Raw genomic sequence first — 27,544 nt, 5'->3', positions numbered from 1 at the left:
CTCTTTAGGTGGTGCAAATATATGGGCGATCACTCCAGAGGAGAGGGACAAGCATGATCAGAAGTTTGACACCCTCTCCCCATCAATGGGCTATGTCTCAGGTATGCACACAAACACACACTGCCCATTTTACCACAGACATCAACTGGATAAACCACAGTAATTCCCCAATATCATATTCATACACAGGCACAAATACACACACACACACACACACCTAAACACACAAACATCCCTCTGAATATCCATCTGTTTTTCTCTCTCTACCCTTTCTATCTCTTTCTGTAGGGGAGCAGGCAAGGAAGTTTTTCCTCCAATCGGGGCTGCCTGCTTCAGTTTTGGCTGAGATATGGTGAGAAACACACATTCACTTTCACACATACTGCAATGGCTTCTCTGGAAAAATTTCTTTTTCTTTTTCTTTTTTTCATTCTTTTGTTTTCTTCTTGCTTTCAGGGCTTTGGCTGATATGAACAAAGATGGGAAGATGGACAGGTTGGAGTTTTCCATCGCTATGAAGCTCATAAAGCTAAAACTCCAGGGTACATCACTCCCAGTGTTATTGCCGGTCATCATGAAGCAGCCACCAGTGCCTGTTCCCAGCCTCAATAACCCCAACCCACCCTATGGTACACTAAAGAAAGATGTCAACATACAGCATGAGATTGAAAGATGTAATAGAATAATTCACGTTACTCTGTCTGTGTGTGTATGTGTGTGTGTCCTAGGTACCATATCTGTGCCTAACATGTCCATGATGGGCGGGACGAACCTTCCCATGATGACTCCTATCGCCATAGCAACCTCTGGACTCTCACCTTTGACACCAATGACAGGCCTCACCTCTTTGGTTCCTACAGCAACAGGCCTCAGTCCTCTAATAGCCTCCAACCCCACCAGGCCCCTAATGCCCACCGTGGGAAATACCACCCTGCCAAACGGCACCATGGGACTCCTCCAGCCACTTCCAGCCGGAGCTTTGGCCACTGGTACAGACGGTTCTCATTTCTAACTTTTTATTTACCCGTTCCCTCTGCTGTACTGCTGTGTTATCCGTCACTGCTTTGAAAAAAGTAAATAAATGTTTGCTGCAGAGTGCAGATGATGGCATTTTTAGTTTTGAGGGGAAATGAGGAAAAAGGAAACACACACACACACAGCGACCAATGAATTATGGTCCGGTCTTGCAGAGTCAGGTCTCTCTGTCTCATTTACATACAAATAGCTTTGCTGTCCTTGACAAGGTGACAGCAGTGACTGGATCACAGTATATTACAGAGCCACTATAAGGCTCCCCTCCCCATCCTAAAAACTATCTTGGTATTCCCCAATAGCTTTACAATTTTACAGTTGTGGTTGGTTAGTAAGAATAAAATGTCCTCATAATATTACAGATAATCATAGAAATATATGTAATGATATGCGTGTGCGCTTATGTGTTTTCAGGCCTACCTCTATCTGCATCCCCCTACTCCTCTCCGTTAGGACTTTCTTCTTCTTCTGCTGGTATAAACAAGGCCTCATCGCTGCTGGACCTGGGATCTAGCAGGTAACACGCACACATAAACAGAAATGCTGAAGTCTTAAGCAATTTCCCCTTTTGCACAATCAATGTCTCATTTATCTCGTCTCTTGTCTTACTGAGGTTTGGTGCATTCAGCTGGTATTTTTTTGTGTTGTCACTGTTTGTCTTCTAGCTCCACTTCCTCGTCCCCCTCTGTGATGTCCCCCATGGTCGCTGGTCCCAGTGACTGGGCCGTGCCACATGCATCCAGACTCAAATACAGGCAGCAGTTCAACAGCTTGGATAAAGGGATGACTGGATACCTCACTGGTACGATGTGTGTGTTTGTGTGCATGTATATGTATATGTACAGTGTGTAGGTCATACAAAACCAAACTATGCCTGCTATGCAGGCGTGGATGACTGTGAACAACAGTCACTGATGATTTCATAACTACCCTCCCTCTTTTTTTTTCAATATGTGTTAAACCTCAGCTAAGGAAGTGGAGGCTGTGTCTTGAGCAGCTATGGGTGTGTTCAGACAGTTTCTCAACACACACACACACGCACACATATCACATCGTGGTCACTTTTGGGGACATTACAATGACTTACATTAATTTCCTGGAGACTTACCCTAACCCGAACCATAACCACTACTTGCCTAACCTTAACCACTGACCTAGAAATCAGCTTTTTCCCAATTGGTCAAGCTGTCCCCAATTAACTGGTTGTTAGTCTGAAATTTGTTCCCAAAAGTAACCTATAACGGACCACACACACACACACACCACACATACACACATACACACACTCAGCCAAGTAGGCATTTGCCTTTTTCGATCTGTTACTGCAAGCCTTGCTGGACCTGTTCTCTTGAATTAGCCATGCAGTCAAACAACAACTGTGCACGCTTATACACACACACACACACACACACACACATACACACACACATTCTCACTCACTTCAACACACTTAGAGTTGATTTCCTCACTAGTGTGACTACAAATTATGTGCAGTCCAGCACATTAAATAAATTACATGAATGCCTTATTTTTCATTTTTATTTATATTTTTTTTAGCCCAATCTCTGTGTAGATAATGGCTTACAGATCCATATTTCTTACACAAGGTGGACAACAGCTGTCTGTTAAATAAACCTAAGACTGACCATTGTTTATGCTATCACAATCCTTTGATCACCATCTTCCCCCAAAGATAAATGAGGGTTAAAAAGTTTCCAGCTTTCCACTTCAACCGTAAGCGCTGACCCAAAAATCAGCTTTTTCCAATTTTGGGATACAGCTTTTGTTCCCAATTGGACAAGCCGTCCCCAGTTGAACTGGTCCTTAGTCTGACATTTGTCCTCCAAAGTAACCTATGACGGACCACCCTTCACCTCTTCCTTCCTACCACCTCCACACCCACACATCTGTGCCATACAGTTGCTCTCACATCCATGACATGCTGTCAATCTTGTTGCCAGGTCTGCAGGTGAGAGGTGCCATGACGACCACGATGCTGACTCAGACACAATTGGCCTCCATCTGGTGAGAATATCTGCATGATTGATCCGTGTGTATGTCTGTACATGTCTTATGATTGTCGAACAGTGTTGTGCTCAAGAGCCAAAGTCAGTTTTGGCAGCCAGAATCAAGAAACTTCCATTCCACTCTAACTTGTATGACAATAGGCTATTGTTTGTTAGGGAAATATTTGTTTACAGGTCAAGGCTGTTCTTTACTGAATAGTATCTAATACAGTGAACACAAGGAAATACAGTTTATTATTGTAAAATTGTTAAAGTAATCTTTTTTTTAACTCCTGAAATCCTTTCTGAATTTCAAGTATTTCAGTGATATCACACAGAAGTTCTCTTAAAGGTCCAAAATATTTCCTAGTACTTTTCTCTCCTGTATGTAATCGTCTTCAAAGTTGACCAGTAAATATTCCAGTGTACAATCATGTAAAAACCTCTCATCTCCAATGCGTAACTCTCCTGCAGGACTTTGGCCGACGTGGATAAGGACGGCAAGCTAAAAGCTGAGGAGTTTATTCTGGCAATGCATCTCGTGGACATGGCGAAAAACGGACAACCACTGCCGCTTACACTGCCAACTGAGCTGGTACCACCCTCACAAAGGTACATGCACTCAAATGACTCACTGGCTGCTAGATTCATGCAACAATATGCTGCCACTCTGGACACTGTAGCTCCTTTTAAAATGTCTAAAGCCTGTCCTGCCTTAACAAAACCACCGCCGTGGGTGAATGACCTTGTTCGGTGCATTAGAAGGGCGTTTTAGACGTGCTGAATGGAAATGGAAAGCTTCCAAATTAAGGTGCTTTTTTTTTTTTTTAAAAGAACTTTGAAAGGAGTACAGCACTGTAAAAGAAGAAAGATCAAAATAGTTCTCACATCTTATTGCTGCAAATCCTCACAACCCCAAGTTGCTATCATTAACTCTCTTATCCAACACCCTCCTGATTCCAGTGAAGTATCTACTGTTGAGAGAAATTAGACATTTTGGTCCTTTTTTTTTTTCTCGATAAAGTTTCCAGCATTAGAGTCCAAATCATGCTATCTCTGTTGATTCTACCACACCGTGAGGTGTGTTAGACTTTTAATTCATTTTATCTGGTATCCCAGTCAGATGTACTGAGAATGATTAATGGCATGAAATCTTCCTCCTCTCCCTCAGATGTTTTACCCACAAGATTTTTAAAAGAAGTTTCTGCCTTTTTATCTTCAGATATTTTAGCAATATTTAACAAGTCTTTATCTTCAGGGGTTACTGAAAAAATACAACCTTGACACCAACATCTTAATAATTTTAGACCCATATGCCAAATTATCTTTTCTTGCCAAAGTACTGGAGAAGGTGGTATATTGTGTTGTACTGTTGTACTATATAAATAAAGTTTGTTGTTATTATCATTATTATTATTACTAATGTTATTCTTATTTTTAAAACATATCCTCAAGATAATTGTGTTTTGTTTTTTGCTTTTTTTAACATTTAAGTACATTAAACATAGACTATATCAAAGCATATAGTTATTTAGTATTTGAATAATGTGAATAAATAAAATAAGTTATTTGAAATCTGTATTCCAGGGTTGCAGTGAATGGATCCAGCTCTTCTCTCTACGCAGCTCTAACCGATGACTTGGACATTGAACCTCCACAGAAACCCAAGACCAACCGTTAGTACTCACACTACCAACACTATGAATGTTTCATGTAAATATGCAGCACTGCTGTCCAAAACAATGCTTAGAAAATCAAAGATCACTTGATATAAGCAAAGGCTATGAATCACAATTGTGTAGCTGACTTGGTTGCTAAAGGCCAAACTTTCACTATATTTTCTGTTTACAACTAATAAAATAAGAGCGTAAACATACACATGTTGTGTAGTGACAGTGAATGTAGTGTAGGGCACCACACTTTGATACTGGGTTCGTACACACTCTCATTTTACACACAGTCACAAGACAAATTGTAGCAGCTAGACTTAAAGCTTATATCAAGTGTTTTTCATCATTAGGTTTATAGATCAATACTATTTTTAAATCCTTAAATCTCCGTAACATCTCTTTCTCTCTCTTATGATTTTGCCATCCCTTAATTTTTCATGACAGTTTTACTGGAGTTACAACTTAGTTTTGAATTTATACACATTTCTGTTTTAACCATCCGTGATCGCACTTTTCAAACACACAAGCTCAAATAAGTAATCAGTAATTAATCAAATAGGTCATCAACATTTTTATAATGTTTTCTAAATCAATAAATTTGACCATTGTTTTCTTAAAATGTGATTTAAGTTTATGTACCAATTCCAGTGTCCAATGGGTACATCAGGAATTATGATACCTGAAACAGGAATAAGGGACATATTTACTTCTTAGACCTAATCAAAATTGAAATACATTTTCTTTTCATTTAAACAAAGTAAATATTCACATGATTTGATGGCACACTTCTTACCAACATTTAAAAATACATCCTCACTGATTCCATTTTATCTGTCTACACTCAGTGACATTTGAGGATAAATTCAAAGCCAATCTGGAGCGAGGGAACGCAGAACTGGAGAAAAGACGACAGGTGCTGCTGGAGGCGGAGCGGAGGGAGCAGGAAAGGCGCGCTCAGAAGGTGAGAGAAGAGCAAGAGAAGAGGGAGAGGGAGGCTCGGGAGGCCGAGGAGAGGAGGAGGAAAGAGGAGGAGAGGAGGCTGGAGCGACAGAGGGAGTTGGAGAGGCAGAAAGAAGAAGAGCGACAGCGAGAAATCGAGAGAAAAGAGGTGAGGGAGCACGTTACAGCTCTCTGAATGAGTTGTATGTATGAATTCTTACATGAGTGTGTTCCTTTTATAGTTAATGCAGAGAGATGTTTGTTCACACTTTTGCACGTGTATATTTACTTCAGTCTCCTATGTGGGTTCATTCCAGGCTGCACAGCGGGAGCTGGAGCGCCAGAGGAAGGAAGAGTGGGAGAGGAGGCGGCGAGGAGAGCTCCAGATAAAAAGGGAGCAGGAGCAGGATGATATTATTAAACTGAAAGCTAAGAAGAGGAGTCTGGAGATGGAGTTGGAGGCTGTGGTGAGTGGTGAAGAGACACTATAAAGGGTTTATTTCAGTGCAACACATCACATACTGTAGTCATATTTGCGCTTCAGCTGTCTCTGACCCATCATGTGCACATTGAGGAGAGTTTGTAGTTTCTCTCATCTTCTCTCTGCCTCCCGGTCTCTCACTACCTCAGGGTAACAAGCATCGTCAGATCTCAGACCGACTGCGTGACTTTCAGAACAAGAAGAAGCTTCAGAGGACCGAGCTGGATCTGATCAGTCAAAGGAAAGACACACGCCAGCAGGACATGAACAACCTGCAGAAACAGTTAGAGGTGAGTATGAGTGTGTGTGTGTGAAGAGTTATTTGTGTTTCTGAGTTTCATTCAGTTCTTCATGTGTTTTCATTGTATTTATTGTGGCGAAGTAGCTACGACAGTAATCAGTGATTATAACAGTTATGTGTTTTTGTGATTTGTTTGTTTGATTATTGCTTTCTTGTGAGAGTGCATATGAATGTTTCCCCAAATATTTTCCTCTAATGACGCATTTCTTGTTGCTATTGATGCATTTCCTCTTGGTCAGGAGTTCCAGAGGAAGTTGTCCCAGTTGACTCCAGAACAGAGGAGACTAACTGAGAAACTCAAAAACATGGCGCTGAATAACCTGCCTGGTTAGTATTGATGGTTGAATTGACAGTGCCAGGAAAAATAAAATATTACAGCAGCACAGATGGATGGTTAGAGAAATAAATAAAAGAATGCAGCACATTAATAGGCACATTAATTAAGTAAAAAGCATGAAAATATTATTATAAATGTATGCAGAGTGGGATTTTTTTTTTTTTTTAATGTATGAATGAGAATGTATTTTTTAGGACTTTTGCTTGGTAAACCTACCTCCGGGTGTCATAGTGCTCCCAAAGGACACATCTCTTCACTGAGAAAATTGTAGCCTATTAAACTGTTTCTTCTGTTTGCAGGGTCGACCATGACCACCCTGAAGCTGGGTGTTACAGAGAAAAAAGGGACATGTATGAAACTGCAAGAGCAGCTGGAAACTCTGGAGAAAGAGACTGCTGCCAAACTGGCTGAGATGGACCAGTATAACAAAGATATGCAGGTAGGAATTGAAAACCAGCATAACATTATTAGAACAGCTGAACATGGCATCAGTCAAAACATTTCACATAGAATATTCACATTGAGCCTGATTTCATGCAGGAATATATGGAGCTGCTGTTCCTTGTAAAAGATCAACATCATATAATTTAAACTCATGACAGAACTTGTCTTCATTTCTGTTTTAGAGGTCTAAAAAATGTTGTGTTTTTGGTATGCAAAGTACCTAATCAACCACTCATACATTCATTCATTCATAAACTCACCATGCCTGGGGCCATTAATAGCCATGGCAGTGTCTATAGACTTATCACAGATCATTTAGTAACTACATGATCAGTATTCAGTGTTCCATCGAAATTCAAACTAAAACTTAGTTGCTTCTCTCCAGTACTGGACTGAGTAAGATGCTTTGCATCTATGACACTGTATGCTCTTGTTTCAGAGAGGGACCGACGTAGTCAGGCCTTTCTCTGTCTCTCAGACATTTTGAATTACCATGATAGATGAGACACAGGTATAAGTCATGGCAGTAATGATAGCTACATGTAGGTGTTTCAGTGAGTCATGCCAGTGTGCCTGCATAAACAATACTAATGCTTTTGAGCTGGCACACCAAGATTTAATGCAGCCATTAGTAATATTATTAGTCACACCTGTTTTTGACAAGTCAAAGTGTCTTTTTATTTTATTTGGTTTCATTTTCATATCCAATGAATAGTCTTATGTAATTCTGACCAGCATTAAAAAGGCTTCATTTTGACTCAGAAACTTGGAGACACCCGAGTCTCTGTCAGCAAAACCTTGCCTTACTTTCTCACAGCATTAGACATTCATACTGATTCACATCTTCCACTGGTGGCAGCTGAGCTACGCCTCCACATCAGTATTCACTTGATTAGCTTACAGAAGGGAAATGTCAGTCGATGAAGGGAAGGCGGACTATTACTCATTTACTTTATCCAGCCTTGTGTTTCCAACCACTTTCACAAATGAACTTCTCTGCAGGTTACTGCTGCCTCACACCTCTTATTAGCAGGTGCTCATCCAACTTTTTGCTTGTTTGCTTGAATTCAAGCACATTCTTTGATTTGTATCGGTAACTAAAAACTGGACGAATGACTTACTGAAACTTAAAAGTATAACAGGATTTCTACCTGTGACTGTATATTGCAACTGTGGCACTGGCGATTCCTGATTCTTTCTGCTGTTGTTGACTTACATACTTACCATGTTTTGTTTATCTGTCTATCTAATCTTAAAGCAGTAACCTTGGTCTTTTTTTTTTTTTTTCTACAGAGCATAAAAAATATTTTGAACAATTAACTTATCTTGAGAGTGTGCCGTGCTTGTGAATTTACGCAAATACTTCATACTTACCACTGCTGTTTGGCTCTTGCTGCCTTTTTTCTCTCCACCTCCTCCCATCATTTTCTCCCATCATAACCCTCTTTCTGATACTGATTTCATCCCTTCATCTTGTTATCCTTAACTTTTATTCCTCTACTCTGCACTTCTCTTCCTTTCTTCTCTTTTGGAAATTCTCTGCTCTTTCCTATACTGGATCCCCTCCCTCTCTTCCTTCTCACACATCCCTTGTGCCTAACTTTACAGTCTGTGGGTGCTGAGGACTCTATGCTTCAGGCTGTCTTCTGTCTGCTGGCCTGCCTCCGTAATCTCTTCTACCTGCTAAAGGTTTTCTCTTTGTCTCTCCTTGTTGTTCTTAGCTTTTTATCTCTTATCTCTGCCAGTCTTTTCTATTGGTCTTTGCACATGTATGTCCTTTTTACTTTTCTCTCGTTTTCTATCCTGTTTCAGTGTTTTTTTTTTACATGTCTGTCTGTCTCACACCCTCTTACAAATTATAAGGCCCATATCTGCTAACTACCGTATTTGTTTTGTGCATGTTGTGTGAGTTCATCCCCTCATATCTATCTAGTCAGCTCATTCTTTAATTCACTCTTACATATCTCACTTTGCCAGTAAATGTGTGTGTTTTGTGTGTATGTCAGGAACTGAGAGAGAGCCAGAAAAAGCAGCAAGCGGCACTGGAGAAACTACGGGGCATCAAAGAGGACAAACGGCGTGAGCTGATTCGAAGGAAGGAACAGGAAGAGGAGAGGAAAAGACAGGAGGAAAGGAGGCGAAAGGAGGAGGAGGAAGCTCAAAGGTATGATGCTTTTACACAGGTTTAATTTTCAGTTTTATGATATTTCAAGTAAGCATCATTTTAAAAGCAAAATTAGGATTGTCTTGACCTCACAAGAAACATTTCTAAAAGACGTACTTTTTTCATGTTGATATACAAATGTTTGTCTCACTCTTGCAGGCGCATTAAGATGGAAAAGGAGCGTCAGTGGCAGGAGAAGTTGAAGAGGGATGAAGAGGAGCGTCAGAGGAGGCTTCAGGAGGAGCGAGAGGCCAAACAAAGGGAGGAGGAGGAGAGAGAGAGACAGGCTCTCATCCAGGCAGCCAAGAAGGAGGCCGAACGAGAACTCCGAGCGAAGGAGGAGGCAGAGCGGAAGAGGCGAGAGGAGGAGCAGAGGAAGAAAAGAGAAGAGGATGAACGCCTGAGGCAAGCGGAGAGACGAAGGCAGGAGGAGGAGAGGAGAAAGCTGGAGGAGGAGAGGAGGCAGCTGGAGGAAGAGAGGAGGAAACTGGAGGAAGAGAGGAGGAAGGAGGAGAAGAGAAGGAAAGACGAGGAGGAGCGACAAAAGCGGGAGGAAGAGAGAAAGAGGTTAGAGGAGGAGCGCAGGAGGGAGAGGGAGAGGGAGGAGGAGGAGAGGAGGAGGCACAGGGCTGCCGAGGCTGCCATCCGGGATGCAGAGGAGAGGAGAAAGCGAGAGGAGGAGGAGAGGAAGAAGAGAGAGGAGGAGGACAGGAGAAAGAGGGATGAAGAGAGGAGGAAGCTTCAGCAGCAGCAGCAGGAGGAGGAGAGGAAGAAGCGCGAGGAGGAGAGGAAAAGGGCAGAGGAGGAAAGGAAGAGGAAAGCGGAGGAAGAGGAGAGGAGGAAAGCGGAGGAGGAGAGAAAGAGAAAGGAGGAGGCATCCCGGCAGCAGCCGCCAAGTGGAGTCGGGAAGCTGGATATTCAGGAGAAACTGACCGCTCTGCTGAAAGGACTGGAAGAGAGGAAGGGTGAGACACAAACACACACACATGATTTTTTTTTTTTTTTTTTTTTTTTTTTTGCTGGTCTTACATTTTTCTGTGCACAAAACCACATTTGAAGCTCAATTCTGATTCTTGATGTGCTGCTTTAGGCGGACAACCGAGGGCCACACAGCACAGGAAGTCAGCAGCTCTCACATCCTTCAAAGCGCTCTACCCATTCACTGCACGAAACCATGAAGAGCTCAGTTTCAATGCAGATGACATTATTGAGGTAAGAATGAAAAGGATGTCTCACGACGGCCGGACACGTGATGTAAATAAAAGAAAGAAGAGATAAACTTTCCCTCAGATGTGGCCCCACAAGTTAAACCTTTCCGTCTTTATGAAGTAACAAACTTTGTGTCTCCTGCTGTCAGGTTGATGAGACGACAGAGAGGGAGGAAGGTTGGCTGTATGGGAGCAGACAGGGGAAGATGGGCTGGTTCCCAGAGAGCTACGTAGAGAGAGTGGCTCCGTCAGATGCAGCTAATAATGCTGCTGCTCCTAAAGCGCTGCTCCAATCACAGCTTTCCAACGTCCTTGAGGCTTCAAAGGCATCGGGGACGAAGTCTGCCTTCACGCCGACACACTCTCCAAACCCCGCACCCTCTGAGACGCAGGGACAGGTGAGAAGTTTGCAGAGTGTAACACATTATACAACAGGTCCTTTTGCTACTGGAGCAGCCATGATATGATCATCTTCAATGTGTGCACAAACACTCTAATACTCACTGTCCTTCCTTTATTACTATGCGTCTGTCAGCAGGTGGTTGGTAACCTGCTTGCACAGGCCCTGTGCTCCTGGACAGCAAAGACAGACAACCATTTGAACTTCAATAAGGATGATGTGATTCAGGTTCTGGAGCAGCAGGAGAACTGGTGGCTGGGAGAGCTGAACGGTGAACAGGGCTGGTTCCCCAAGACATACGTGACACTGCTGGGTGAAGAGGAGAGTTCAGAGTAAGTCCTGCAATTCTCTGGCCAGGCTACAAGCCTCAATGTACGTGTTTTTTTTTGTTTGTTTTTTTGTCGAGACTGGTAGTGAAGTCACAAGGCAATGGCTGAATCATTTAGCGAATACATTTTCTCACAATAGAGCAACTTTTACCTCACAGATAAAACCAGTCAAGCACAGAAGCACACATGACCTGTTTGCCACAATCTCCGAGTCATTGGTCACCATCCATTTTTTCATATTAGATTTGTAAACACATATAAACAAAGTAGCCTGAAGCACAAACCTGTCCACTTTCCATATCAACATATTTTGTGGCCGTTGGAGGCTCGTTATCTCAGGGCGAATCAGTGAAAACACGCATCAGTCACACGATGATATGAACGTGTTTGTGAGTGTGCCTGCATGCACAGGTGTGGTAACTATTTAAGTATGCGAGGTATTCAGGCCACAGAAATGACCTCTTCTCTTCTCTGTCATGAGGAATCGGCTTAGTTAAAAGTGCCGCACACAATTACAAATCACACTGAAGAATGGAGGGTTGTGGTGGAAAGGAACCGGTCGTTCAAGTGCACGTTCTAACCTTCACCTTCACCTATGGTCATGAGCTTTGGCTAGTCACCAAAAAATGAGATTGCAGGTTGAGAAGCCAAAATAACAGGAAGAAGCTCAGAGTTGAACCACTGTTCATTCCAGTTGAAAGGAACTAGGTCATGTTCCTTCATGTTTCGGGCCTCTCTTCAGGATGCCTCCTTGACGCCTCCCTGTGGAGGTTTTTTCCGAGCATGTTTAACTTGTTGTAGACCTCAGGGCAAACACAGAACACACTGGAGGGAAGGAGTGATATCCCATCTGACTTAAGAATGCCTCAGGTTCTCCCAGGAGGAGCTTGAGGATGCGCCTGAAGAAAAGAACGTCAGAGCTACTTTGTTCGATATTACTGTTTGTCACTGATAAATCCAGGATGGAAGATGATGGATGAAATACTTCACAAGGTATTTTAATGACTAAGTATATTAATGTTGGTTTCTATGTTTACAGCATGAAGAGCTCCCCTCCTGATGCTTCAGAGTCTAACGACAGCCAGCAGCTTGAAGGTACAGCAACACATTTCCCTTCCTTCTTCTGAAATGACAGTCTGAATGCAGTGAATATTTATCTACTATATGTATGTGTTTATCTAGCTCATATTTGAACATTTTACAATGATTGTCATATGATTAAAGGGACTGACATAACATTTTATACTAGTTTTATCCTGGTTTTGAATCATGTGTTGTGTCTCAAGTGAACAATAAAATCTGTATTTCTCTCATTAAATAAAATAAAGTACCTGTTTATCTGTGTCTACCTGTCTAGATTTAAAAAACAGGTCCCTGAGCTTTAGTATGATTGATGACTTCATGTTTTTATTCACATGCTCTTATCCTTTCCAGAATACGTGGCGTTGTACACCTATGAGTCTCCAGAGCCTGCTGATCTGACGTTTAGTGAGGGAGATATAATCTTGGTGAGCAAGAGAGAGGGAGAGTGGTGGAACGGATCTATCGGCGACCGTACAGGCGTGTTCCCCAGCAACTACGTCAAACCTAAAGAGACAGATGTAAGAACTCTCAATACACCTGTGGGATAAACTAGTTTAGTATAACGCAGTCTAATGGATGATGGATTGTTCTATATTGAATGTGCCTGTTATTTTATCTGTTATTTTTGCGTAGTGCTCTTAAAGGATTTAAATAAAGATATATTCTGTTGAAATAAAACACACATTTGTATTTTTTCAGGCGTCAAGCACATCTGGGAAGAAGAAGCCAGGTAAGCCCCCCATCTTTTTTTTTTTTTTCTCTCTCTCTAATTTCAAATCTTAAAATCACAGTTCCTGGTTTTGCATTTTGCTGCAATTTTAAAGTTGCATTTGTGTGTTTGTTTTTGTGTGCGCAGAGATTGCCAAGGTGATCAGGGCTCACTCCTCTACCGGGCCTGAGCAGCTGAGTCTGGAAAATGGCCAGCTCATCCTCATCCTTGGAAAGAACGTGTCCGGCTGGTGGCTTGGAGAACTGCAGGTCAGTTTTGTCCATTAGCAGCTGTGATCCCTCATCAGTGTAAACAAACCTTTCAGCAGGTCTGTCTGTTGTTCACCAGAGGTTTGGGGCAGAGAGGTTCCCGTTCTTTGGTGGAGAATTGTGTGTTTGGATGTCTTTGTTCTGATAAACATCTCCAAGAAGTAATCATTATGTGTGTGTGTGTGTGTTCTGACTCCAGGCTCGTGGTAAAAAACGTCAGAAGGGCTGGTTCCCCGCCTCTCATGTCAAAATATTGGGATCCAACAGTGGCAAATCCACACCAGCACCCCAACCAGGTAATATGCACACATACATCAAAAAAAGTATATTACACTCATGAAACAACAATGTGGTAAAATAATAGCGTAAATAAAAATAATTCACATTCGTACATACAAACACACGGTCTTTCTCTTCTCCCTCAGTCTGTCAGGTTATCGCCATATACGACTACACAGCCGCCAACGAGGACGAGATGAGTTTCTCCAAAGGTCAGCTGATCAATGTCCTGGACAAGAACGATCCTGATTGGTGGAAAGGAGAGCTCAGCGGGACCACTGGCTTGTTCCCCACCAATTACGTTAAGATGACCACAGCGGATTGTGACCCCAGCCAGCAGTGTAAGTAAAATCCCCTTAAACATGATCAGATTTTATTTGAATAGGTACAGACCAGAACTCAGTTTAAGCAGCAGCCATTAAATATGCACCATTGACACCTAATGAGCATCTTTCAAGTCACATATGGGAGCTAGAATTTGAACTACTGCCTAAAAAGAAAATACTGGATCTGATGGCTGATGTCAGTGTAGATTCTTGATTTAAAAACAACTGTATAGTGAGTTTTTAAAGTATTTTTTTTATATCAATGGCACTGTCAGGTTGTATTTTCAAAGAACGTGTTCACATCAAGCATGTTTGGAGCTTTTTGTCATTTGCTTCCTCTGCATTTGCTTACTTATTTGCATGTTTGGGAAGGTGAGAACAATGCAGATCTAACTTGAATACACCTATGCACTGTCCACTCCCACTAACAAATTTCTTGGGAAACCTGAATACATTTTTATAAGCTAAATTTAGAGGGAATGGAATCAGACTTATTTAGTTTTATTTAGTACAAAGTAAAAATGGTCTGGATGAATTAAGTACCCTGAGACTATACTGCAGAAACAGCTCATGTAAGTTGAATAGTTGTGACTGAAATTGGAAATATTGCAGCTAGAAATTGTGCATGACTACATATAAAGAAAAATACGGTATGCATGTATAAGACACAGAGATGCTTGACCTGCATGTTGCTACAGTCCTCTTTGAGTAATTCTTCTGCTTTGTTCATCTACTGTGTGCGACCCCCCCCCCCCAATCCATCAACAAAAATATATTTCACCTGCCCATCTCTTCATCTGTATACAGTATCCTTTCTTCTCACTGACTGTTTCACCTTGTTTCTTCTCTCACTTCCTCCCTTCTTTCCCTCCCAATCTGTGTCTCCGTCTCCCTCCCTCTCCCCGTTCCTCGGCCTCTGTCTCTTTCTCCTTCTAGGGTGGTAGAAAGTCCTCCACCTCCTCTTCCTCTCCTCCTCCTGACTTCAGAGAAACCCACTATTACACACTGCTCTGAAGGGGTGGAGTGTCTGGACCCCACCCCTCCATCTACTAACTACTCCCACTGAGCTAATGTTACTGTGTGTGTGTGTGTGTGTGTCTGTGAGTGTGAGTGTGAGTGTGACAGGGAAGCAAACTGTGAGAAGGTGTTTAGAGGGAGAAATTAAAGCAGATCTTGTGTTAACTGTGACAATTCACTGATTCAGTGAATTGTTGAAGCCTCGGTGCCTTTTGCGATTCCCTCCTTCCTTGTTTTGATTGTGAATTGATGATACAGTAAAAGCAGAGGGATAGTGGGTCTCTTTGTGGCTTCTCCAGACACTCATTTTCCTCCCTCCTTCGTCCCACATCCTCCTCTTTCCCCCCTCAGCTCACTTCTTTTTTTCCCCCGACATTTCTTACTTTTTCTCAATAATTATGTCCACTTTTTCCATTCTCATTCTTTCATTTTGGGAGTTCAGCTATCACAGAGCCCACTATTTGTCTCTGTCTGTCCTCAGAGATGTGTCTATATTCAGACATGATGTGCATGTTTTACTGTCTCTTTCTACGCCTTGTTGTACTTACGATGAATATCATACTAAATTGTAAGCTTGTGGATATTTTGAGAAAGAATGCACAGTCCTTATTCCTTATTACTCTTCTGCACTTGTCTTTTAACATACTCAGAATAAGTTAGCATTTGACCTGCTCTATTTATCAAATAAATAGTTTCAAAAAGTAATAAAATATATAATAACAATAATGTTGCTCAGGATTGAGTTAGAAATAGGAGTGGAGAGTGTGCTTTAAGAGATGTTTGGAGCATTAAGAAATGCTTCCCTTTGCTTTCACTTCACTTGAATTCTGTTGACTATAACTCTTTTGCAGTGTGCTTTTTAATTTTATTTCACTTTGCAAACCTTCAATTTAACCTAAATGAGACAAAAAAAAATTGTACAAGCAGATCTGTACATTTTGTCCTCTACATTTAAAAGCCATAATTTGGTCAGCTCAGCTGTTATCACTAACAGACACGTAAGCAAATAAGTGGTTGTGAAGTGAGATGAAGCGACTCTTTACCATATGGCTAACTCCTCCAAAGCCATAAGCTTTGCCTTGAGGAGTGATTATAAAAAAAAAAAAAAAAAAAAGAAAAAAAACCGACTGCTGCACCTTATATTAATGCTGTTTTTGCTGAATGTTTCTGTTTGTGCAGAAAGTGAATGCATGTCTGCTCCTAGTGTCCACTACAGGTTACATAATAGTAATCATGATTATCAGGATTGTGGATACATTTCCTTCAGGTCAACAGGTGAAAACTAAACTATGCAAGCTTGAAAGAGGTTTGGCCTCATGTGAGGAACTGTGACTTTGTACTGAGGTAGACAGACATCAAGGAGTTCAGTGAGAAACATCACAGTACAGCCTGGATGTCTGTAGCGCACCACCATCAAATTACTGTAACTGTACTGATGAACCTTAATGCAAGGAAAGGAAATTGCTGCTAAAGCGCTAGCCACTTTTTCCTGCTTTCATTATAATTCTGAGGTTATGTGTCTCAATTTACCACAAACTCTCCTCAGAATCCAAATGAAAATGATGCAAGAAAACCGTGTGAACCGCACTGAAAGGGAGTTGCATGAAAAGTTCATAGCAGGAAAAGCTGTTAGCACAACTGATCTGACGATATACATTTATTGCACAAGATGGTGTGACTATTTTTGAAGATGTGTCTTTTTCCTGATTCTGATATATAAAACATTAAAGAGTTGTTTGAGATGACCGTCAGCTGTTAAATTATTATTGTGAATGAAAGTGTTTTCACTTTTGCAGGGTAGAGGTGTGCGTGTGTCGTGTTCAGTGTTTATATCGTCAACATGATTCATATGATTAAGATGAACAGATATATGTGAACAACCTTTGCAACTGTTTCAGTGACTTGTATACTCAACTAGACAGAGAATCAAATATTAATATATATTCATCATATTGATCACAATATTGATCAAGAAATAATGCCAACTGTTGAGATTTTGACTCTTTTTCTGTGGTCGCTGAAAACTATTTTCAAAAAGTCAGCTTTACCCACTCTGAACATGCGTCAAAGGGGTGAGAAAGACAGAAAGAATCTCTCTTCCTGTTTTGGTACAAACAGATTGCTTTAGCTAAGTCTAGGAGAAGTTTTAATCTGATACCAGCAACAAGAAGATAAAAGCACAGAAGGTGAAAGAGACAAAATAGACAGGAGAGACAGAATACGATCAGACGGAAAAGCAACAGAAAACAGATGGCCAACTAAAATACTTGGAGACTCAGAAGGAAAGAGGAAGAAAATACGATAACTAAAAGAGAAGATGAACAGCAGGTCACAGGCAATGACTTTACAGTGCAGATTCCACTTTCTAAACCTCTGGGATGAGACAGACGATGAGTTTGAAGTCAGAGAGGCAGAGGGAAGGGCAGAGTCAGTGAGCGAGCAGCAGTCAGCGGGTGTGGGACTTCCACATTGGGCAAATGGGCACTCTGCATCAGGTAAGTGTGTGTGTGTTTGTGTGTGTGTTGATCTTTTTTCCCCTTTTGCCATTTCCCTCCTCCCCTCTGAAAGCTTCAGTAATTTGCACATGGAAATGAGAAACAGGAGTAGGAAGAGTTAAAAGCAGCACCAGGTTTTTCCAGCAGGAGGCAGTGTTGTATATGCAGTGTTAAAGTGTAGCTGTGGCGTAAGCACTGGCTTGTGGTTTTGTTGAAGTGGCAGCACTGGTTGGATTATTGTTGTTTTTTGGGGGGTTTTCTGCGCAAGAACTACAAGCCCCCTCTTGTGTGTTCCTCCTCTCCTGCAGGGTGTGCAGACCTGAACAGCCTGGAGACGCTGAGCCCCCAGGAGAAGAAGAGACAAGGTTACATCCATGAGCTGATACAGACTGAGGAGAGATATGTGGACGACCTGCGGATAGTGCAAGATGTAATGCACACATATCGACTCGAGCATTAACATTGCCGTTCTGTAAACATAAATCAACCAAGTACAGTTACATACTGAAAGTTGTTGTTGTTGTTATCTGTTTGTCCTTCCTGATCGCCTACCTGATGATGTGTGTGTGTGTGTCTTGGTGTAGGTGTTCCAAAAGCCGATGTCGGAGTCTGGCCGCCTGAATGAAGCAGAGATGAACATGATCTTTGTCAACTGGCGAGAGCTGGAGGCCTGCAACACTAAATTTCTCAAGTAAATATCGGACGGACAGACTGAATGTGATCTACAGGGACAGTCAGTCTGACAGAGTGATAAAATATACAAGTGCTGTGAATGCGTCTACACAAACATACAGCGCTGCTTGTTTTTATATGTACGTGTGTGTGTGTGTATGTGTGTGTGTGTGCAGGGAGCTTCGTATTCGTAAGAAGAGTGGCGGGGAGAACATGCCGGTGCAGATGATTGGAGATGTCCTGGCGAGAGAGCTGTCTCACATGCAGCCCTACATCCGCTTTTGCTCCTGCCAGATCAACGGAGCCACACTGCTCCAGACTCGCACCGACAACGAGCAGGACTTCAAGGAGTTCCTCAAGGTAGGCGGGCGAGGAGACTGAGGAAGGAGTGAGCAAGGGAAGGAAAGAGGGGTGTAAAGCCATTTACAGTTTCAATACCTGCTTTACAACACCCAGATTATTTTCATGTCCTTATTATGAATTACTTTCTGTGGTTCTTTTCAGTATTTTTATAAACATAGCACAAAAAATAAGGAAATTTGTGTTTGGTAGATTATTTCTTTGTTGTAACAATGCTTCTTGGCAATTAATCTTATACCATTGGAAAGTCTGTTTATTTCCCTTTTAAATGGTGCCAGATATGTAAAGAACATGCATTTGTGGGATGAGCAGCAGAGCTGAGTATGTGGCGATGAAAAATCTGCCAAATCTTCTCTGCCAATGCCAAACAGCTTATTTTGCTGTTGCTATTGACTCATGTTTTGAGCTTCGGGTACCCCCAGGTGCTGCCAGTCAGGCACCTGATTGGCAGCAAAGGGCTGCCAGCAGGCCTGTCACGACTGCCTTTCACCGTCAGGCCGGTTTGCGCTGGTGTCAGCAACACGTGCACTGGAACCTGAACATGTGGAGGAACGTTATGTTCAGCGAAGGATCGTACGGTCACAGTGTGGAGAAGACGTGGAGAACGCTATGCTGATTGCTGCACCAATAGAGTAACATCTTTTGGTGGAGGCAGTGTGATGGTGTGGGGCGGCATCTCCCTCACTGGAAAAACGAGGCTTGTCATCATTGGAGGCAATCTCAATGCAGAGAGATATCGAGATGAGATTCTGCAACCAGTGGCAATCCCATATCTCCACAGTCTGGGACTGAACTCTATCCTCCAAGATGCTCGCCCCCACAGAGCGGGGTTTATCAGAGACTACCTCCAGAATTTGGGAGTGGAGAGGATGGAATGGCCTGCCAGCAGTCCTGACCTCAACCCCATTGAACACTTGTGGGATCAGCTTGGGCGTGCTGTTCGTGCCAGAGTGACCAACACAACCACGTTGGCTGACTTGTGACAAATGCTGGTTGAAGAATGGGATGCCATCCCACAGCAGTGTGTGACCAGGCTGGTGACCAGCATGAGGAGGAGGTGCCAGGCTCTTGTGGCTGTGTATGGTTCTTCCACACGCTACTGAGGCTCCTGTTTGTTAAATGAATAAATTGTTAAATTGCCAAAATGTCTTGGTTCTTCAAACTTCAATCATCCAATCCACCAAACAATGTCAATGGCAGAATAAGCTGTTTGGCATTAGCAGAGAAGATTTGACACATTTTTCATCAGCACTCATCCCACAAATGCATGTTCCTTACAAATGTGGCACTATTTAAAAGGGAAATAAACAGACTTTCCAACAGTATAAGATTTATTGCCAAGAAGCATTGTTACAACAAAAAAATAATCTACCAAACACAAATTTCCTTACTGTTTGTGCTATGTTTAGTTTTATATTTAAAACATAGTCTCATATAGTGTTTTAATGACCTTTTTAAAGACTTATTGAAACCAGCAGATACTCTGCTGTCACATACATGAAGGTGGAAACAAGAATCTTAATGTTGTCTTTTATCCTCATCAGAAAATTGCCACAGACTACAGGTGTAAAGGCATGCCGCTGTCCAGCTTCCTGCTGAAACCCATGCAGAGGATCACGCGCTACCCACTGCACATCAAAAATGTAGGCCTACGTGTTCATGAGCGTGTCTGTGTTTGAACTCCTCATTAATTTGGTCCAATACTGACCTTACTGTGTGTGATTAGAACAAAAGAATGTTTTGTCTCTCATTTGTGGGAGAAAATAACTGGTCTGTGTATTTAATTGTGTGTGTGTTTAGATCCTAGAGTGCACTGCAGAGGGCCACCCTGACCGAGGTCCTCTTAAAGAGGCTCTGGAGAGGGCGGAGGAGCTCTGTCAACAGGTTCATTTCTTCATTCATTCTCTCATTTATGATGTCACTCTTTACTTCAGTTCAATCTTTTACTTATTTTTTGTTCTGTGTGGTGTGTGGATAAGATCTTGTCTTTCAATGTGAATGATATTTCTGTGTTGACCAGGTGAATGAAGGCGTGAGAGAGCAGGAGAACTCTGACCGACTGGACTGGATTCAGAACCACGTACAGTGTGATGGCGCTGCCGAGGTATGAAGCTTGTTGATAAACTCACAATTTAGTTTGTATCACGTTAATTATGTATGAATTAAATGTTTTAGCATTAGCTTATAAGTTAGTATAGAAGAGAACAACCATTTTCCACCCAATGAAGGTTCCTTATAAAGTTTCTCTCTTTCAACAGCACCTGGTTTTTAACTCTCTCACTAACTGTTTGGGCCCCAGGAAGCTGCTGCACAGTGGAAAGGTGAGTAATACAGTAACATCTCTGAAAATGTGGAAACCAGAGTCAATAAACAACTCACAGGCAGCCTTTATATTCTAAAAAATGTTCATTTCATGAACTCATTTCATGAGTCATATTCTGAATACATTTTTTAAAATATACAAAGAAAAAGAGAGCAGGCAGATGGGAGACACGGACTCATCTTAGGAGAAACCTAACAGAAGGATCATCATGAAAAATATTGTCTTATAAACTGAACATTGCCATTTGTATTTAAGCTTTAGAGTGATATTGTCTGTAGTCCCTCCCTCATCACTGAGTTAAAAGAGATGCAACATTTTTGCAGAAGTAATTTTGCAATCATACTTTAAGTACTGTTTCATTGTTGGATTATACTGGATATGATATATTTCACACTTACATCTTTCCAGATGTACAAAGTGAAGAGCAACAAGGAACTGTGGGCTTTCCTCTTCAGTGACTTCCTGCTTTTGACTCATGCGTCTAAGCAGTTCACCTCGTCTGGTCCTGATAAACTGTTCAGTAACAAGAACAACGTGCAGCTCAAGATGTACAAGCCGGTGAGAAACACTGGAAATTTTTTCCTTTGAGGCAGCATGAGGCTTTGTACTTTCTTTTTTTAAAAGATTTTTTTTATAAAATGCACAGTTGCTCTTTAAATTTTTAATATGTCTCTTCTAATGTCATTTTTGTGTATTTTCGACATCTTTCATTTCCTGAAGCCTGTGCTGCTAAATGAAGTTCTGGTGAAGCTTCCAGATCCTTCCAGTGACGAGCCCGTCTTCCACATCTCACACATCGATAGAGTCTATATACTCAGGACAGACAACATCAATGAACGGTAGCTGCACACACATATACACACACACACACACACACACACACACATATACGCTGGCGGCCTTTTGCAATTTGGTGGCCTTTTACGATTACTGTGTGTGTTTGTGTTTTCAGGACAGCATGGGTGCAGAAGATCAAGGCTGCATCTGAAGAATTTATTGAGACAGAAAAGAAGAAAAGGGAAAAGGTCTACCAAGGTAGGTCTCGCCCACACAGACGTATTTATGCCAACTAATGCGATGACATCTCTAGATTAATCAATCTGTGTGTCTGTGTCAGCAGCGCGATCTGTGAAGGCAAGCGGGATCGGCAGACTCCTTGTCACCATCTTGGAGGCCACTGAACTTAAGCCAGCCAAACCCAATGGTGAGCATGGATGCACTCATGTCACAGGATGTCTTTGTAGTTCTTTCTTCTTCTGTCCATCCCCTCTTTTCCCTTTTTTTAATCCCATCTTGACTCTTTTCTCCTTTCTTCTACCTGCTCTTTCATCCTCCTCTTCTCGTCCCTCCAGGTAAAAGTAACCCCTACTGCGAGGTGACAATGGGAGCTCAGATCTTCACGTCCAGGACGCTCAACGACACTTTGAACCCCAAGTGGAACTTCAACTGTCAGTTTCACATCAAAGACCTCTACCAGGACGTCCTCTGCATCACCATCTTTGAAAGGGACCAGTTTTCACCTGATGGTCAGTTACCTGCTAGTTTCTTTCCTTTTCATGTCTTCTCCGCTCATACTCCACCAGTAACTCCTAATAATTTCTCTGTAAATCTGCATATTAAATAAAACTCAAATTTCCCAATCACATCTTTTTTTTCTTAGTGGTGGCTGCTTAAATTGACAACTAAACAAGTGAAAGGATGAGCTGGAAGCAAATTGATAATGTTGATCACTGTGGGACTTTTACTTTTGCATTTAGTCTCAGAATTGTATTGTTTCTTTTCTTTTTCTCCTTATTTCTAAGAAAGCCACGTTGTATTTTGATAGTTTGTGGCAATGGGAAATTGGAGATGTTGCGTGTTTCTGATTCACAGTGCTGATGTTACGCTACAAAATAAAAATTGCAAGTCATAAAAATACCGTTCCTTCTTACACATCTGCTTCTTTGTATTTCTTCTCATATCAGACTTTCTGGGACGGACGGAGGTTCCCGTAGCAACCATAAAGAAAGAGTTGGAGAACAAGGGGTCAGTGACTCGACGTCTTCTGCTGCACGAGGTTCCAACGGGGGAAGTGTGGGTCCGCCTCGACCTGCAGCTCTACAGCAAATAGCCATTTAGGATGAACTGAACCGTGTCTTCTGTTGAGACATCCAAATAAGGAGCGCTAACCAAATAATACAAGCTGCTTTTTGTGACATAAATAAACTAGGATATATTCCGTTCATATGGCACCCACATGCTTAAAATGGGCTTCAAGAAGATACCCATATCAAACAAGACACCCCTGAACTTTGTTTCACACCGCACGCCTTAATATTTTAACAATAACCAGCACTAATAATACGTCTTATGATGTCAGCTGAATCCTCCAGTGAGACGTAGGGTCTGTGTGACATCAGCTACACCCACCAATAGGAGTAAGAGCTAAGTTTCTTCCACAGATGATCAACTCAGATGGAAAGGGAAGCATGATTTGTGCTGCAGTTTGCACTTGAGCAACATAAACACTCTGAAGGAGTTAAAAGGAAGGACTACAGTCCGACTTCTTAAACAGTGGAGATATAGTGTGTCATAAAGCTGAATCTGGGTCCTCGGCTGTAATAATTTATAACCTTCAGGGGAAGGTAGAACTGGACAAACTGGCTGTTTAGAAGCAAATAGTTATAATACTACTAATAAAGCAATAAAACTAAGAATATAAAGGTTCTTTGAGCTCCTCTAAACTCAGTAATAACAGTCAGTTATTAAGCATTCACTGACTTCAGTGCTTTAGACTCTGCCAAGTCTGCTCAGCCATTTAACAAGTCGAAGTTGATGTTTTATCTTAGTTATTATGAAGATATGAATGTTTTTTGTTTTTTTGTTTTTCCTGAGGACTGATGGCTTTTAAGAGACTCTGCTGATCTGCTGTGTTGCCTTCTCTGATCGTAAACTGTCTGGTCTGTACAGTGTCTTCTTCTCACAGTCACATCAAGGGCATCATAAACAGTAGATACAGATGACGGGCAGCAGCATGGACAACTTGGATCAAGTGTTTTTGTCAGTCTGGAGTCAGTTTACTACTGTAGATAGAAGATCTCAGGATATGTCATTCTGAGTTGAGTCTGTAATAACACTGAACACTTTATCTGCCGTTTGTGTGCGTGAGTGCGTGCACGTGTGTGTGTGTGCGCGTGCATGTGTGTGTGTGTGTGCGTCCATGTCTTTGGAGTGTACCAGTGTAAAGATCTTCAGCTGAGGGCTCTTGAGATGCTGCAACTTTTGGCCTTAACGTAAATCATCTTTGAAGTCTTTTAAAAATCACAGTTTCAGAATCATTTGATTTAATTGGGAGGATGTTAAGAAATCAGGAAGGTTTCCCACCAGATTACTGGAATAACTAGTGCTAGGTGATTTCTTTTTCTTACTTTGTCTTCCTAAGAGTCAGTTGTTCTTTCTTTACTTTTCAGCATCATAAGGCTTTTAGGAGGTTGATGTTTGAGGCGACACAGATTGGCAGTTTTGTCACAAATACCAAACTGTATCTTCTCTTCTTTGTTACACTTCTACCCTGCCAGACAGATTTTAGGTGTCTTTCTCCAGGCCCCACCTCACCGACGACAATATTGCCCATCTCTGTTGCCTCAAAAAGTTTCCCTCTAGAAACATTATTTATGTTGTAGCTTGACTTTTCTGTGTCATTTGCCTTGTTTTTACTATTCCAGTCCCTGGTCTAACTCTGAGCACCTGCTGGTGTTCTAGATATTAATGAAAACGTGTTGTATTTATTTTTTAATTTATGCGTGTGTGACTATCCAAAGGTTTGAAGCGGCTTTGCTGTGTCATCTTGGATAATCAGCTGGTATTCACTGGGTTTGTTTTGAACGTGGGTGATGTCAAATATTAAAAAATGTGTTCACAGACAGATGTTGATACTCTTTTGAAAGGCAATATAATATCTTAGATGATTCTCTTGAGTTTTACTGTAAGTAGGCTAGGTCACTAGTCATTTTGTTAGGCCTGCTGCTTTGTCTCTTGTATTCTTTTCATTTGTCTCATTCAATCAACAAACAGTTTTTAAGTCTTGTATTAACTTCAGTGTTGTTTATTTCTATTTGTGGACAATGTGCAAAGAGACTGGACGAACTTCTATCTATCTGTGTGGGGGTTTGTTTGTTTTGTTTTATTTTATCTTTCATTTTCTGCAGCTATCTGCATTGACTTCAGCTGTGCTAACTGAGTTTAGGGCCTCTCTAACCCAGACTGCCTGTTCACAGCTGATCAGCCTGGAGTCTGTACCTGCTGTTTGTACTCACCTGGGCCTCTACATGGCACTGAATCAGGGTTTCTTACATCAAATTAAAGACATTAAAAGTGACTGAACTCTCAAAATTATTTGCTGGCATAAGGAAAAGTGACATTTAGCACTTTCAACTTCTAATGTCTCTTGCAACAACATAAAAAGGCAAATAACCACTTGCATGTAATACTAGTTATGACAGAAGATGAGAGTTTGCTGACTCAGGTATGATGTTTTGTGTGGAGCAGGAACTCAGTAATCAGGTGCCTAAATTAAGAGAAATTACATGTTTAAATGCTAAATTTTAATTTGGGGGAGGACAAAGTTTTTATTGAACTACACTATAAGCATAAAATATGTCTGGTTTTGTCTAATGCATTACATAGTTAATTATATTATTTAGTAAAATAAAATGCATATTTAGTTTAATAAATTATAAACCAGATGGGGGGGGATTCTCAAGAAAATGTAAATTTGTAAGTAAATGATATTTCATAATGAGGAATTTATATTATTTTCTGTTAGTGTCCGGCCACAGAGGCAGTGAAGTACAGTGTGAAGTTGTCAGTGCGCACCAATAGACCTCATTAAGTCCTTCTTCACCCTCCACTGGCTCTGGGTCCACAGGAGCAACACTCATTATATAACCACACTGACACTGGCTCTGCAAGGGGCTGACAGCAACACACACAACAGAGTCGACAAAGTCAGCTGAACTCAACCTTCTGTAGCAGAGGTCACAGCAGCAGTAGTAATGGACTTAATGCAGTGGGGATGGATGTGGTGAAATAAATGAATGTAACTGACGGGAACTAATTCTTTTACACTTGATTTAAAAATACAACAGTCACATATGAAGCTGAACTACTGTTGGATTTCTCTTGAGGATGATGATGATGAAAGATAAATGAGTCTTTAATTTTACATGACTTGAAGTTACAGTTCCAAATGATAATCCTGAATGATTCTGTATGAGGAACAGATCACCCTGTCATATCTATATTTATGTATTTACATAATATTCAACAACACTAAGAAAGAATATGTCTGTATATGTGAGGAGGAAAGTTTGATTCAGTTGAAATATGAGACTGTGTTTGTTTCTTGCAGCAATTATGTTTCAACCAGTGGAAAGTGTGGAGGAATTTGAAATGCTTAGAGAGATGAATACAGAAAAAGAATCTGCCATGGTGTGTGTGTGTGTGTGTGTGTGTGTGCGTGCGTGTGTGCACGTGCCTGTATTGTCTGCATATAGTCAGTGTAAAGGTTGTGTGTGTTTGACTTTACTGCGTGCAGCTGGCAGAGTCTCGTGCTCTCCCCCAGGACACTATTTTAAAATTTGTGATGCAGGAAACAAACTCATAACGATGGTCATATGAGTGTCAGATTCATTCATCATTCAAATGTTTGCATTTCCTAAAGTGGACTTAATTTAAAATTCAAATACTGTAATGCTTTTTACATGCCATCATGCCCAAAAGTTCTGAAATGATTATAATCCATTCATTAGAGACTAAAAACTCCTATTTCAGTTTCCAACCTGAGGGTCACATTGAGACCACGGCTGTCATAACCCAGCCCATAGGCCAGGACAAAAGCAGGAAAACAATAAATACAAGTTATTTATTGTCAGATATGAGGAGTGTTAGTCAGTGACATCAGTAGTGTTCATGTGGATAGTGAAGGGTTAGGTGTAGTAAAAAATAAAACAAGGGCTAAGCAAAGCAAAAAGGCGCTTGCAGGGAAGAGAGCGATCCACACTGGAAGCTGGGGCTGTTATATCCTGTAGAGCACTGGGCCCATGTGCTCCAGATCTGGTTGGATACTGCAATAAGCTCCTCTGGCACCTCAAAGACAACATGGGTAGACACCGTAACTGACACAGCGCACACACCAGACGGAGCCCCCCCCCCACATAAAGCATAAAGTCAGTGTCCCAAGGGGAATCACCGGCATTCTCACACCCACCCATAAGCACAAAAGATAAAAAATTATGAATGACTTATGTCAAGTTCACATCCAAGATCATGCAAACATCCACACGGCGCTGTTTAGATGTGTTCTGGTTTAACTCACAGCGTCTTCTTCTCAGTGATGTTCTTATAATCCTCCTGAGTCAACAGCTGGGTCAAACGTTCAGTCATGAGACTTTTTGTTTTTCTGAGATCGCATCCATTTGATCAATAATAGTGTTCAGGAAACATCTGACCGCTCATCTAACCGATATCTTGGGAAGTATGACTTTGTGACAGCTACCAACAAAAACACATTTGTATTTCTGTTTGTCTTTTAATGTTTCGTGTATTTCTTTTGATTCATGTAGCTTTCATGTATAAATAAATCATGCATCCTATAGGCTCTTTCCCTATAAATAAAGTTAGAGTAAGTGGAGAGGCAGACAGAAGACAAAAATAACGAAAG

General features: G+C 41.4%; 1 protein-coding gene across 4 annotated transcripts in view; it reads left to right on the top strand.

Moving 5' to 3' along the window:
* The window catches only part of itsn2b (intersectin 2b), a 34,726-nt gene extending 9,525 nt beyond the window's left edge, over positions 1-25,201 (top strand). The window contains exons 3-40 of one of the 4 annotated variants that reach the window (XM_067592338.1): positions 9-101; positions 289-352; positions 457-629; positions 729-989; positions 1,447-1,549; positions 1,698-1,834; positions 2,994-3,057; positions 3,513-3,650; positions 4,626-4,714; positions 5,554-5,816; positions 5,965-6,114; positions 6,278-6,418; positions 6,669-6,756; positions 7,066-7,205; positions 9,217-9,374; positions 9,534-10,339; positions 10,465-10,586; positions 10,732-10,980; positions 11,121-11,314; positions 12,351-12,406; positions 12,746-12,912; positions 13,094-13,124; positions 13,251-13,372; positions 13,572-13,668; positions 13,798-13,992; positions 17,798-17,919; positions 18,074-18,180; positions 18,338-18,521; positions 20,066-20,164; positions 20,322-20,405; positions 20,542-20,625; positions 20,780-20,842; positions 21,253-21,402; positions 21,565-21,683; positions 21,797-21,879; positions 21,962-22,048; positions 22,197-22,370; positions 22,809-25,201. In XM_067592338.1, coding sequence (XP_067448439.1) covers positions 9-101; positions 289-352; positions 457-629; positions 729-989; positions 1,447-1,549; positions 1,698-1,834; positions 2,994-3,057; positions 3,513-3,650; positions 4,626-4,714; positions 5,554-5,816; positions 5,965-6,114; positions 6,278-6,418; positions 6,669-6,756; positions 7,066-7,205; positions 9,217-9,374; positions 9,534-10,339; positions 10,465-10,586; positions 10,732-10,980; positions 11,121-11,314; positions 12,351-12,406; positions 12,746-12,912; positions 13,094-13,124; positions 13,251-13,372; positions 13,572-13,668; positions 13,798-13,992; positions 17,798-17,919; positions 18,074-18,180; positions 18,338-18,521; positions 20,066-20,164; positions 20,322-20,405; positions 20,542-20,625; positions 20,780-20,842; positions 21,253-21,402; positions 21,565-21,683; positions 21,797-21,879; positions 21,962-22,048; positions 22,197-22,370; positions 22,809-22,954 — 5,603 coding nt within the window. In that variant the 3' untranslated portion in view covers positions 22,955-25,201. Of the gene's footprint in view, positions 1-8; positions 102-288; positions 353-456; positions 630-728; positions 990-1,446; positions 1,550-1,697; positions 1,835-2,993; positions 3,058-3,512; positions 3,651-4,625; positions 4,715-5,553; positions 5,817-5,964; positions 6,115-6,277; positions 6,419-6,668; positions 6,757-7,065; positions 7,206-9,216; positions 9,375-9,533; positions 10,340-10,464; positions 10,587-10,731; positions 10,981-11,117; positions 11,315-12,350; positions 12,407-12,745; positions 12,913-13,093; positions 13,125-13,250; positions 13,373-13,571; positions 13,669-13,797; positions 13,993-17,797; positions 17,920-18,073; positions 18,181-18,337; positions 18,522-20,065; positions 20,165-20,321; positions 20,406-20,541; positions 20,626-20,779; positions 20,843-21,252; positions 21,403-21,564; positions 21,684-21,796; positions 21,880-21,961; positions 22,049-22,196; positions 22,371-22,808 lie in introns of all 4 variants that reach the window. The other 3 variants (XM_067592347.1, XM_067592322.1, XM_067592332.1) reach the window with 3 other exon arrangements.
* The last annotated feature ends 2,343 nt before the right edge of the window (positions 25,202-27,544 follow it).

This window comes from Thunnus thynnus, chromosome 1, assembly GCF_963924715.1.
Source record: "Thunnus thynnus chromosome 1, fThuThy2.1, whole genome shotgun sequence".
NCBI classification, from domain to species: domain Eukaryota; kingdom Metazoa; phylum Chordata; class Actinopteri; order Scombriformes; family Scombridae; genus Thunnus; species Thunnus thynnus.
Note: the sequence above shows the minus strand (reverse complement) of the source record. Positions and strands in the feature narration are given on the sequence as shown.